Here is a 14678-nt window from a genome sequence, read left to right as displayed (position 1 = left end):
AGTTCACAGACTTTGACATCATTATTTGGTCAGATGAATCAGAGTTGCAGCTTCAAATGATAGACTCATTTATAGAAATGGAGCAAACTCACAATTTATCTAAACATTCAGCTGATGATTGTACATGATCCAAGGGCAATCTTCTTGAATGATTTTTTTAAAGTTAACATTGCCAGTCAGAGAGGAAAAGGATGATGAGGGAAAAGGCTGAAAAAACTGACTATAAAAGCTCACATAAAATATGAAGATTAATGATAACAAAAGAATGTTAAAAGGTGTGGCTGAAAGAAACATTTAAAATTAAAACATGGAAAGGGCATGTAAGAAATTTAACATAATCAGTATTTTCATTCAACTTAGTAAGTATGTATTAATCACTTATGGATTATAAACCTTAGAAGTCAGAATGTTTTCCTTCTAGCAGTTTACAGTTTACCATACACTGTATAAACAAACTATGGAGCATTTAACAGAAAACTAGGAAAAATAGAAGTAGACAAGACTACTTTCAGGACTCAAACTTGGAAATGTTTTTGTTGATTAGGCCATAAAATACAGGATGATCAAAGGAAGGTGAAGGGGAGATTCCAGGCTGTAGAAACACATCAGGCCAAGTTTTAGGTATTTAGGTTACCAAAAGATTGGAAAGTCCAGGAAGCTGTTAATGAGGTATTAAAGTCACCAGAGCTATAGGAAAAAACCATAAGGAACTGAAGAACCAACCCTTCATCAGTTGATTCCTGAGCTTGCCCTTCTCCAAATGAGATAAGCTTACAGACCACTCTTTCTAACTGCCAATTCTTCAGGTGTCTCTGTTGATTATTTTCAGCCATTGCCTAATAAAGGTCTGACATAAGTAACAGTACAAGCTTAGAAATCTACCTACTTCAGAGATGTTGTAATCAACAGGTACCTAACAGGTAACACGCACTTAAGAAGGCCAACACAGGAATATTATTAAGGGACAATGTTTAAAATCTTTATCAGATATTTTAAGAACTAGGTAACCCTTAGAAGGATCTAAAGTAGGCCGGGTGTGGTGGCTCACGCCTGTAATCCCAGCACTTTGGGAGGCCGAGGCGGGCAGATCATGAGGTCAAGAGATCGAGACCATCCTGGCCAACATGGTGAAACCCCATCTCTACTAAAAATACAAGAATTAGCTGGGCCTGGTGGTGTGCCTGTAGTCCCAGCTACTCGGGGGGCTGAGGCAGGAGAGTTGCTTGAACTCAGGAGGAGGAGATTGCAGTGAGCCGAGATCACGCCACTGCATTCCATCCTGACAACAGAGTCTCCATCTCAAAAAAAAAAAAAAAAGAAAAAGGATCTGGGATAAAAAGCCTTTAAAATAAAAACAGTTCACCCATCTCCATAGCAAGGTGTCTACAATCCTGCATTAAAGGCATCATTTAGGAAGTTCATAGGGTACTTTTTAAGTGGAAGAATACATACTTAACCTTTATCCCTACAACAAATTGTTTTATTGGTTTATCTGTAGCTTGAAGGCATTAGATTAGAGCTAGAAACAAAAAGTGTAACACATTAAAGAAAATACCAATTAGAGGTCAAAGTTTATCTACATCATAATTTTACCAAAGTTATACATCTTTTTTCCCCAAAAGGAAAATAGCATATAGCATCTATTTGAGTTTGAATTATTTGACATAACTTATTGTTTCCCCTATTCTGGAATATTTATCATATATCTCAATTTTCACATTAATAACTAATATCCATGTTATATATCTAAAATGAATTTCCATTAATCCTTCTCCCCCTCTCCCCCTTTTTTCTAATTAATTAGGAATCAATTTTGTCAACATATTGAAGAAATCATCTGAAGAAAATAAGAATCACTTTTCCTTTTTACTGTTAGACTGCTATCACACATTTTAAAAAATCATTTTTGTATTTGCAATTCAAAAGCAGGGAAAACAACTAATTATCATGCAAAGTATACATAATTTTCCTGATTTGTTAATCAAAGTGGCTTTAAGAGGATTCTGTCACAAAGATGCTCTGATAGTAACAGGAAAGAAAGCACAAATCCTCACTGAGACTCTGTTAAGTGAAAATAGTGTTTCAAACTTCCATTGCTCCCCCTAATGGTAGGAAAGCAGAAAACATCTAGATGTATGTATTTCACATTTGTCAACTAAATACAGAAACCTTCCTCCACGTGAGTATGTTCAATATTGTGTTTTATGTAAGTTCAGAAAACAAACTAAAAGTAATAAATATATCAGTTATTATTAAATTTCTGGTATTATATGAAAGACTCCTTGCTATTCTAAGTAATTATTAAATGTTTGGAATTAATCTCTTCGGTTAAGTTTAGGGTAAAGCTGAAAAAGTTAAACTCATAGATTGTATAATATAAATCAATTATCTATAGGAATCAATCCTATTTTTTCTCAACTGTTACTATATGATTGATTTATTTAAAAATTAAACAAGGCTCAGACAACTTTACATTCAAATATTCACATCTCTAACAGCACTGACTTGTCAAATTACCCCATGTATCTTAAAATGCTTACTACAAGAAGAAAGTTTTACTCTAAAAGGCATTTTGAACAATTTTCTTTTGAGAACTCAGACAAAGAGTGGGTATCAGTGTAACTCATGAAATACATGAAGACTATAATAGAAAAGTGACTTTGGTGAATGGTGGTTATTTAGGATTGTCTCCTTTCCAAAAGTACAATCTCATTTTTGTGATGAAAAGAGTATTATAACAGGGAAAGAAAGCCGATGCAATAGTAAAAACTGTTGAGAAGGGAATTATACAAAGAATGAGACATGGCTTCAAGAATGAATTCAAAAAGAGCAGAAAAATACAGGCACAAAAAGAGATAATGTACAGAAAAAAGTCAGTGATACAACAATACAAATTTTTACCTGCTAGCGTGTAAGTAATTTAGAGCAGGATTTTATAAACATGAAATTGTTTTTCTAATACATTCAACCAAAAGTCAGCACACATAGTTCAGTCATCTGTCATTACTTACAATAAAATATTTTCTATTTGTTAGGAAATAATATCTTATTCCCTGGATCTATTATTTCTTTTTATTGATTTTCTTTCTATCCTCTAAACTTATTTACTTAATTTTTATAACTGATTCTCTGTCTATATTCCATCTTATTCTAGCATGGATTATTTAAAACCTGTATTAGTTTTGGAACCACTAAATATTTGCTCAGAAGTTTGCATTACCAGAGAAGCCCCCTAACTCTTCGAGAACTTCCAAGCCTAAGGAATCACTGATTTCATGCATTCATCCTGGAGATTTTGCTTAAAAATTAGAAATAACAGATCTCATGTTTCACAAAATCAAAATGACAGCTTTTGGAGTGGGGGAATGAGAAGTGGGAAAAGGATGATACTGGGGGTTCTTTGTCAGTATGCTCTATATAGCAGTGCAGTTGAATGACTCCTTCTGTGCGTCAGAAATCCAAAGCAGCAGCAGCAGCAATTAGGGAAGATCGTCACTTTCATTCAAGGTTCAGAAATTGGGGAGGAGAGCAGGGGGGACAAAGGAAAAGGGGAGGAGAAAGCGGGGCGAAGAGGGGAGGGATGGAGGTGAAGATAGGGCACATCCCGCAAAGATAATGCCTGTACAATCAATGACATCATCCTCCTGCTTATATATATAGGGGAATGGCCAGAGCACCTCTCATAGTTCACTCACTTTCGAAGCCAGCTGAAGGCAAGAGGAAGTGCTAGAGAGAGCCCCCTTCAGTGTGCTTCTGACTTTTATGGACTTGGCTTGTTAGAAGGCTGAAAGATGATGGCAGGAATGAAAATGCAGCTTGTATGCGTGCTACTCCTGGCTTTCAGCTCCTGGAGTCTGGGCTCAGGTAAGCAAAACAGAATTAGGCAACTCCCTGAAGTGATTTCTTTTTTCTCTTTTGCAGTGTGTTGCTACTTATGTTAAGGTATCTAGGGAGAAGAGTTGCTCCCTTTTATTCAGGATTTACCTTCTAGTGACAGAAACTGAGTATCTTTTTCTCTGCCTTTATGATTACTGAGAGATGTATTTTCCCTTTTAAAATCTGCAAAGCAATAAAAGGGATTTCAATGAAACACTGCACGACCCCCTTTGGAGTTCAACCACTAGAGGGAAAAAAAAAAACCTACAAAACTTTCAATTAGGCTGATCATTATCTAATGAGAAATACAGAGGCAGTGGCTGTCAACCTGCAAACCCATCATTAAATCCCATTCCATTCAAAACGTTTTACTCTCATCCTCATTCAATCTCTTAGGAAGCGGTGGCCTTCACGCCCTTGTAATAGTCCCCATATTATTTTCTTAACTGTTTGTGTTAAGATAACAAATAAAGTGAAAATTGATGCTTAGTGAAAAATGAATGAAGCATTATTTGTAGAAAATTATTTCTAGAAAAATACAAAAATATTCCAGATCCTTTTTGAGAATAGAGTTTGCATAGTCTAATAATGTAACTGTTTGTGCTATTAATTTATGTTTGGCATTTTTTCCATGCCATTTAAGTTAATACAAAATACAATTGGAAAATTGGTATTTTTATATTGATGGAAATGATTTGACTTTAGAGTGTTTTGCATGTGGTTTGAAAGAAGTTGTATCGTCCTAAATATCTATGAATAGCTCACTTTGAAAATAAGACTTAAATTCAAAGGTATAACATGAAATATTACAACCACTGCAGAAGGCTCTACTTAATATTTAAGAAATATTTGAATGACCACTTCAAAGGGAAAAGAACCCCTTAGGAAGTAAATGCAGCAAAAATAATTTAACCTGTTCTGTGCTTTTATGTATCATAAATATGACATTGAAATGTTTAACTCAAACTCATGCTATCATTTGATTTAAATTATGAAATTGAAATCTAAGAAGATATAAATGTGATTTATACAAAATTTTAAATTTATTTTAATCATCAGAACATAACTTTCAGCTTCTACTTTTTAAACCTTATGAGAAAAAACAAACTTTTCTACAATTATGATTTTATCTGGAAGTTATATGAGATTAAAGATTCACATACTTCTGGAAGAAAAACTGGGTTACTGATTAAGCACTGTGTTTATTAACTTGAAACTAATTGTTGTAATAATGCAAAAGTTATGAGGATTTTGGTATACATTGTTCATAAATTCCTAAAACAGATTATGTCTCTAACAAATAGGGAGAAAAGAACTCTTGTATAATTTAGGTTCTAGGTAAAATTAAGCCAATGGTTTCTCCGATTGTGACATTTCTTTTTACTGAGTGTGTAGTACAAGGAGGATAGAGTCATTTTTAACTTTATTTTTATTATTGTATAGTATTTTCTAAATTTTCCTTCTCTGTAAAATATTCATTAACAGAAACTTGGATAGAGTTTTTTAAAAATCCAGAGATCCATTTTCAATGCTGTTGTACATGTGTTGTTGAACAGCTCCACTTTTGCTTTAAACAATTTCCTTAAATGCCTATGAAAAAATTAAGGATATGTAATGCTGAATTCTTAAAGTAGAAATACAATTCTTTCAATGTGTGTTTTGTAAAAAAGCATCTCAATTTAAGTAAACCTCCGTATCTTTATTATTCTAAAATTATCAGTAAGCAATTCCCTTTGGTTTTGTCTTGAAAAAGTCTCCTGTATAATCTTCATTATGTTGTGTTTTTAAATGTTAATATGCATATTTTCTATATATGTAAACTATGGCTGGTAAGAAATAAACTACTCAACATATTTGGTTAAAATATGTGTTATACAATGTAATCACATTTTTAAGGTCTGAAATTCAAAGATTAAACAACTCCAAGTAATCAATAGCTGTCTGAAAAATAATCATATGCTTATTTTCTTAGAAGTGCTTCTACTATTTTAGCTTCCTATTATGCTAAAGTATAACTATAATTTGTTTTTTAGGATTACTATTTTTAAGAAAATACATAAGAAAGACACTAACCTCTAAGATTTTTTTTAGATTAACCTAAAATCTGTAGATTATGATATAATTATATGATATGTGATTATAGTAAACCTGATTTTGATTTTACTCAGATTCAGAAGAGGAAATGAAAGCATTAGAAGCAGATTTCTTGACCAATATGCATACATCAAAGGTAACTTTTTCTTTTCTTTAACCCTGGGTTGAAGAACATATGAACTCTCATTATAAACATGGTATCCTTTTCCCATAGTAATAACTTCTCATCAAGATCGAAAAGTTCCTTGAGAGGCATTTCCTTTTTGAAAAAAAAAATTCTTTTAGTTAAAAGAAGTTAAAGGTGTTGATATGACAGGCAAAGAAATTATAATTCTATCAATCAGCATGTTGCAATTTTAATTAATTGCCACACATATTTGTGTGCCTGTAAATGTTTTTGAAGGAACTTGTTTCCATGCCTTTTACATTGGGTATGGTGAAAGGTATGTTGGTCTCAAGGTAAATGAAAACAAAGTGAGCTCTTTGCCTTTTTTATTATATTAAAAGAAATAAAAAGGTGTTCCTAAATTAGAAATAAAAGTTCATGACAACCTGCGAAAGAAATGTAATATGGAGGGGACAGCAATGGACTGGCAAGCAGGAACATTGAGATCTAATCCTGAAACAGTGACTTATTAAATATTTTATCTTTAGCAAGTGGGTTAGTTCACCTTGCTTACCTGTGTTTCCTTGTTTATAAATGCAGGGATTGCAGTTCATAATCTTCTAGACATTTACCATTCTATAACGTATTTAGGAATTACTAAACTGTACTCTTCATTGTATGTCTGGATTTAAATTCTCCCTATAACAGACATGTTATTTTTACATGTTCTTCTTCTTTTTTTTTTTAATTGAGCCAAATACAACTTTGTACCCTGGGCCCTCTTACTCCTCTTTTGGGGTCTTGAAAGCAAGTTTTTAAAATTCCAATCTGTACCTAGGAATACGTTCTGGGGTACATGTGCAGGATGTGCAGGTTTGTTATATAGGTAAACGTATGCCGTGGTGGTTTTCTGCACCTATCAACCCATCACCTAGGTATTAAGCCTAGCATGCATTAGCTATTTTTCTTAATGCCCTTCCTCCCTCCACCCCACCCTCTGACAGGGCCCAGTGTGGGTTGTTCCCCTCCCTGTGCCCATGTGTTCTCATTGTTTAGTACTCAATCAGAATACCAATGGCAACAACCTCTTCAGTTCAAAAATAGACAACTGAAGTTAATAGTCTGTGTTAGAAAATGGGATAAGTTAGGTGTCTTGGTGGTGTCTTGGTATAGATTTACCTAATTCCCAGGTGCAAGTTTATACATGAAGGTTCTATATAATCTGTGATGTTACCCATAACAATTATTAATGTGTGGAATGCATTACTAGCTTCATACTTTGTAATTGTCCACATTTAATAATACCATCTTTGTCACTGCTCCATTACATGTTAAGCTGAAATGTAATAGAGATAGAATAATTTTTTTATTTTTAATTTTTCATCTGTGATATATATGTCATTTATATATTTCTGCCATCATTTTAATTTCCTTGCTTTCTTACTTTGCTCTGTGTGTACACACATAAGTGCATGTGTATGTGAATATAACTATTGCATTTTATTAAATAGAAGTTATGAGATATTGGCAGTATATAACTTTGTGAACACAATGTTACTAAATAAATAACACTATATTTATTAGACTGGAGTAGCAATTAGACCCTAAATGTGATGGTTTAGCACACTGGGAATTCATTTCTTGCTCATGTAACACAAGTTTTAATTGCAGGGTTTTTTTTTAATATATTTCAGATTAGTAAAGCACATGTTCCCTCTTGGAAGATGACTCTGCTAAATGTTTGCAGTCTTGTAAATAATTTGAACAGCCTAGCTGAGGAAACAGGAGAAGTTCATGAAGAGGAGCTTGTTGCAAGAAGGAAACTTCCCACTGCTTTAGATGGCTTTAGTTTGGAAGCAATGTTGACAATATACCAGCTCCACAAAATCTGTCACAGCAGGGCTTTTCAACACTGGGAGGTATAACACTAACAAAATATTAATATGATTATAGTTACACTAGTTAGCTCTCATTTGTATTAATTTCTTAAATTCCCAATCATAATCATAACAAGAAGAGTTACAAGTATTGAAGAAGAACAAGCCATGTGTTGAAGTCAACATTGCTTCAAATCTTCAAAGTGTCCTTCAAATATTTGAAACTCAGCAAAATACGTTTTTCTTCAATATTAAAAGGAGGATATATCTTAAGGCAGATTTGATCCACATGTTTTTATTATGCTTTAGTGGATGGCATGTTTAGACAATTTTTGTTGTTGTAGGTGGTGGCATATCTAACAAATATAAGCAACTCAAAATGTTGTCTTAGAAACACAAAGTCATATGTAGTGATCTATAAACAAACAGAATATGAAGGTTCCAAGTAAAACTGGAATAAAACATAAATATTTGTATTTTAATATATTAGGCAAATAAAAATATGTTTTTATATACATAAATATATGTTTTTATATAAAAATATAGGATAAAGTTATATTACGTTAGTGCAAAAGTAATTGCAGTTTTTAACCATTGAAAGTAATGGCAAGAACCGTAATTACTTTCGCACCAACCTAATATATCCCTATTATTCCAGTTTTATCTGGAACCTATTGTATTTGAATATATTAGGAAAACAAAAATATTTTTAATTTATATAAAGGTATATATAGTAAGGATATATATCCCCATCATTTCAGTTTATTTGGAAACCTTTGTGTTCTATGTTTGTTTATAAATACACACAAAACTTAGTGTGTAATAATTTACTTGCAAAATGCTTTACAATTTATTGTCTTCATTGATATATTTTGCTCTGAAAGATAAATTACAGCTTTGGAAAGATATAGAACAATGTCAGGATAAAGAAGAGAAGGGGGAAGAAAAATAAATTCTTTAACAAAAACAAAACAAATTTTTAAAAATTTTCGACAAGGGAAACATTTCTTTCAAATTAACCTCTAAGAGAAATTTGGTCAATATTTTATATTCTGGATTTACACTAACATTGGGGATCTGAGGGTGTCTTCCCTGCTAATTTAACAAACTTGTGATTGGCTACCAAAGAGCTACCCTGTGGATAAGAAGAAGTGCAGGCAGAATTTCTAATGTTTATTATAACTGGTAAGCGAAAAGATAATTTCTAAACAAAAAACTGAAAAGACCAGTTTTTAATTTACTATTAATTATTTAATTTAAATTCTTGGTAAATTGTTTAGTATTTAAAATATGTTTTGGCCAGGCACGGTGGCTCCAGCCTGTAATCCCAGCACTTTGGGAGGCCGAGGCGGGAGGATCAGGAGGTCAGGAGATCGAGACCATCCTGGCTAACACGGTGAAACCCCGTCTTTACTAAAAATACAAAAAATTGGCCGGGTGCAGTGGCCGGCGCCTGTAGTCCCAGCTACTGGGGAGGCTGAGGCAGGAGAATGGCGTGAACCCGAGAGGCGGAGCTTGTGGTGAGCTGAGATCACGGCACTGCACTCCAGCCTGGGCGACAGAGCGAGACTCCATCTCAAACAAACAAACGAAAAGTTTAAGGTCAAAGAAACTTGAAAAATACATATTTTGATATAGGAAAATGTCCATTATATGTTATTTATCCAAAAAAACCTCAGTAAACTATTATGTAGACCAATCAAGTGCAAATAAGATTAAAACTTTTCCCTATTTTAAATGTTATTGAGTGATTTAAAATAAAATGATAATATTCTGAGCATAGTACAAGTAATTACAGACTATGCACAAAAAAAACTAAAGATTAAGAAACTAGATTGTCTGACAGTAGCTGTTTTTTCTCCTCTGAAATTGAATAGCTGTGGGTTGAAATAAAGTACTTGGTTGTAAGATTTTATTCATATGCATTGCAATTTAAAACTTAGTCTCCTATCAGTATTTGTTATAGTGACCCCTCAAATTAGAAGACAACCAAAAATACAAAGAAAATTTCTATCTTTAACATATTTTTAAAGTTTCTGTAAATTGTGTATTAAACTCTGGACAGATTTCTTAAATGGTAGCCGAAATTTTTGAGTCAGAACCATATTCTTAGAAAACAAATTATACTTAATATTATAATGGAGCATATTCCCCCCTCATGATGTTAGGCAAGATTCTACATGGTGCTTAACTCCCTTAAGTTATTGAATCTGAGCTTGCTTTAATGATTAAGCACCAGAATCTAAAGAGATTGTCATCATTTAAACAGAGCTTTCTCATATGTTGATTTCTACACTGACGAAGTTGGATAAAGCACCTTTCATCCCTCTATCGAGAAGTAGATCCTTGGAATGGTTTTCATGTCAAATCAGTAACTGACTTAATTGAATATAAATCTTGTTACCTTTGTGGCCAAACTTGGTTTACCAGATCAAAAACTATATTTATTGTAATATATTATATATTTCATCCTTTTGGTATTTCCATCATAAATTGAAGCCTGAAAAGTACTCAAAGGTCTATTTGATGTTTTTCTTCAAATGGCTGGATTAGTGTATGGCCTTGAAATATATAGTTAGTAAAGTTTATAGAAATTTTTTAAAAGAACTAGCCTGGTGAACTAGGAAGAATACTGAACTGAGTCAGAATTACCATGTTCTTACACTATTTCGGCCACTGAATAGCCGTCTCTCCTTTGAAAAAACAATTTCTTTGAATTTCATGTATCTCGTATCTCACCTACACATGTCTTGCTGTCTTAACAGCAAATGAGATAGAATGTAGAAAAATGCTCTGAAACAAAAGAGTTTATTCTTGTAAGTTTCCCTTATTTTATCTCTATCTTGCAGTTAATCCAGGAAGATATTCTTGATACTGGAAATGACAAAAATGAAAAGGAAGAAGTCATAAAGAGAAAAATTCCTTATATTCTGAAACGGCAGCTGTATGAGAATAAACCCAGAAGACCCTACATACTCAAAAGAGATTCTTACTATTACTGAGAGAATAAATCATTTATTTACATGTGATTGTGATTCATCATCCCTTAATTAAATATCAAATTATATTTGTGTGAAAATGTGACAAAACACACTTATTTGTCTCTTCTACAATTGTGGTTTGTTGAATGTGATTTTTCTGCACTAATATAAATTAGACTAAGTGTTTTCAAATAAATCTAAATCTTCAGCATGATGTGTTGTGTATAATTGGAGTAGATATTAATTAAGTCACATGTACAATGCTTTGTAATTTTGCAAAACGTATCTTGAGTTGTTTAAACAGTCAAAATGTTTGAAATTTTATACCAGCTTATGAGCTCAAAGTACTACAGCAAAGCCTAGCCTACATATCATTCACCCAAAACAAAGTAACAGCACCTCTTTTATTATTTTGACTGAATGTTTTTTGGAATTGAAAGAAACATACATTCTTTTCAAGACTTCCTCATGAATCTCTCAACTATAGAAAAAGTTGTTGTGATAAAATAGGAACAGCTGAAAGATTGATTAATGAACTATTGTTAATTCTTCCTATTTTAGTGAATGACCTTGAACTGAATTTTTTGTCTGTTAAATGAACTTGATAGCTAATAAAAAGACAACTAACCATCAAAATCATATGTTTCTCCACAGATTTACTTCTTTATAGAGTTACTTGTAATATAATTTTTCCCCTTTTGCATTTTGATCAAGTAAATAATAGTTTTACTTTTAACTTCACTGAGGCATTTGTGTGACTAATATTTTTCTCAATTGGGAGGACATATTTGAGGCAAAAGCTATGCTTGAAATAACAGCTTTAAATTTTCTTTAAGATCATACATATGGTGTCTGAAGCCCTCAATGCCTTTGCAAGTCATCATCAGCAGTGACTTCCTTGACTCTTTCTTTTATAGAGGTCTAGGAATTTCTCTCCTCACAGGGCTGCAACTTATCCCACAGTCATCTATGCAGGATAAATCAGATCTTGAGTTGCTCTGGTATTAAGAAGCCTTTACAACTCCATCTCCCTTTGAGAAGATTGTCCCTCCTTGAGGATTAATATTACTCTTGAAAGAAGTTAAGAGAAATCTATAGATCTCCGAGTTTTTCTTGTAAAATCACGACTTCTCATTATTACTACCCCACCATCTCTTACCATCCCATTTGTCTCATAATTGAAAGTGCCCAAAGTCCTGCTTATAAGAAGGAAACTATTTCATAATGATTAAGAGTGTCTTCTCTGCAGCTAGAATGCCTAGATTCAGCTCCATTACTCACTAAGCAGTATTGGACAACTGACTTAGCCTCCCTGTTTATTGAATCATAAAATGTAGACAACAATGAGGTTTGCAGGAGGATGATATGAGCTGATATATATATATATAATATATATATAAAATATATATATAAAATATATATAATATATATAAAATATATATAATATATATATAAAATATATAATATATATACAAAATATATTATATATAATATATATAATATATTATATATAATATATATAATATATATACAAAATATATAATATATAATATATATAATATATATAAAATATATATATATAAAATGCTTAGAATGGTGCCTTGAACATATTAATAACACACTAACAGTTATTAGTAGTAACAGTAGTACCAACTTTCCCATAAGAAAGTACTCATCAGATGATATACTTCCCTGTGTACTTCATTAGTTAACAAAAGTTCAAATCTACTAGGTCATACATCATCATCAAAACTCTGTTCTAAGCCAACACCCACTCTTTTCCAACCCTTTAAGTTCTTTCATTGGTTATTCTATGAGATTCATGGTCATTGCTTTCTTAATAGCTTCTTCAGTGCCTGACTGACTTTTACAACATCTATTAACATTATCTGGAAGTGAGGTATGTATTCTGGTCACTACTATATCATTTTTCCTTTCCCTTTTAAAAACTATGGATTATTTGAAATATAGGGCATAAGACAATTTCATTTACTGTATTTTGAATAACTATTGTTCTCTCAGTTTCTCAACAACTTCACCTCCAATAATGAACACTTATCTTTTTCATATCAACCAGTCACTTCCATGGTCATATCACAGAACATTTCACTACTAATAAATTCATTCTTTTCAAAATCTCATTTTTGAGCACTCTACTCTGGAAACATCATCCTGGTTTTCCAGTTCACATAAGATAGTACTCTCAATACAGCATCTATGATTCTGTCCAACCCATTGTCCCACGTCTTTTTACTCTTCATCTTCTAATTATGACCTTACCTTCCTCTTTAGTTAACTTACTTTGCTCCAAAATTAAAATGACTCTCTTGTTATCCTCAACCCTCTGTCTTAAATCATATAAGTTTCTCAAAAAATTAGCAGTTAAACTTAAATCTCTCCTGATTCTGACCTCACCAAAAAAGCTTAACGTAACTGAAAGAAATTGTTCAGTCTTGTTGAAAAGCCACACTTAAAATTTTTATTCACACATCTCAAGTGGATCCTTATTATTGCCCAGAATTCCTATTACATTTGTCTAATAAATTTCACTTCTGATTCTCAGTGATGATTGTTTCATACCCTCTCTTCTTTGAATTCCAACATTTTTCATTCTCCTAACTTCATTTGATGACTTTTCAATTATTTCTCCAAAAATTAAAAACAATAAGAAAACAATTTTTATCATTCTTCCCTCTCTATCAAATGTAACCATGGCCCTGCATCTAATTTTCATTCTTTTTCTCCCCTTCCATTTTGATGGAAGGACTTTTTGTTTTCTTATCAGGGGCACCTCTTCATGTCTCCTTCTCAGTAAATGGTCCTAATCCCTGCTCAGGCTAAAAATCTAATAGTCATTCTTAATTTATTCTTTTAATATACATCTTCCGTTTTGTCCACTAAGAAGTTTTGTTGGCTTTGCCTTCAAAATACATCTTAAACCTGTGTCTTGTCACATTCACTATTACTATCCTAAGCCACCATATTTCCCTCTGAACTATGGCCCTTTCTTCCTAGCTTCACACCCTGGTATCAATTTCATTCATCTGTATCCACATAGCATATACCTTTTTACAAATTTTGATTTACTTTTTCATTGGTAAATACACATATTTTCTGGGTGCATGTGATAATTTAATACATTCACATAATTTGTAAAGAGCAAGTCAATGTAATTAGGATGTCCACCTTAAATATTTTTCTTTTCTTTATACTAGAAACATTTGAATTATTCTCTTCTGGTATTTTGAAATATACAATAAACTATTGAAGCTACAGTCATCCTACTGATCTATCAAACACTAGGTCTTATTTTATTTATCAAATTGTATGTCAGTGCCCCTTTATTATTTTTAATTAATCTCTTTATCTCCCCTTCCCCCTACCCTTCCTGGCCTCTGGTAACCACCAATCTACTGTCTATCTTTATGAGATCCACTTTTTTAGCTGCAACATCTTAATGAGAAAATGCAATATTTGTCTTTCTGTGCTTGGCTTATTTCATTTACATAATGACCTCCTATTCCATCCATGTTGTTGTAAATGACAGGATTTGATTCTTTTTATGATTGAATAATATTTATACACTACCTTTTTTTTTTTTTTTTTTTTTAAGAGGATTCTTGCTCTGTTGCCCAGGCTGAAGTGCAATGGCACTGGTGATCCGCCTGCCTCAGTCTCCCAAGATGCATACTACCTTTCCTTTTAGAGGCATAAATTAAATTATGCCACACACCCCATCTCAAA

The 14678-nt window shown here is 32.5% G+C and overlaps 1 protein-coding gene across 1 annotated transcript; it reads left to right on the top strand.

Moving 5' to 3' along the window:
- The first annotated feature begins 3682 nt into the window (after positions 1 to 3682).
- On the top strand, positions 3683 to 11573 carry NTS (neurotensin). Its single transcript, XM_003259614.4, has 4 exons — positions 3683 to 3864; positions 6045 to 6106; positions 7771 to 7995; positions 10803 to 11573. The coding sequence occupies exons 1-4, from the start codon at positions 3792 to 3794 to the stop codon at positions 10953 to 10955; spliced, it is 513 nt and encodes a 170-aa protein (XP_003259662.1). The 5' UTR covers positions 3683 to 3791; the 3' UTR covers positions 10956 to 11573.
- Positions 11574 to 14678: the final 3105 nt, after the last annotated feature.

Source organism: Nomascus leucogenys, chromosome 10, assembly GCF_006542625.1.
Source record: "Nomascus leucogenys isolate Asia chromosome 10, Asia_NLE_v1, whole genome shotgun sequence".
NCBI lineage: Eukaryota > Metazoa > Chordata > Mammalia > Primates > Hylobatidae > Nomascus > Nomascus leucogenys.
The sequence above is the reverse complement of the archived record's forward strand: the minus strand, read 5'-3'. Positions and strand labels throughout refer to the sequence as shown.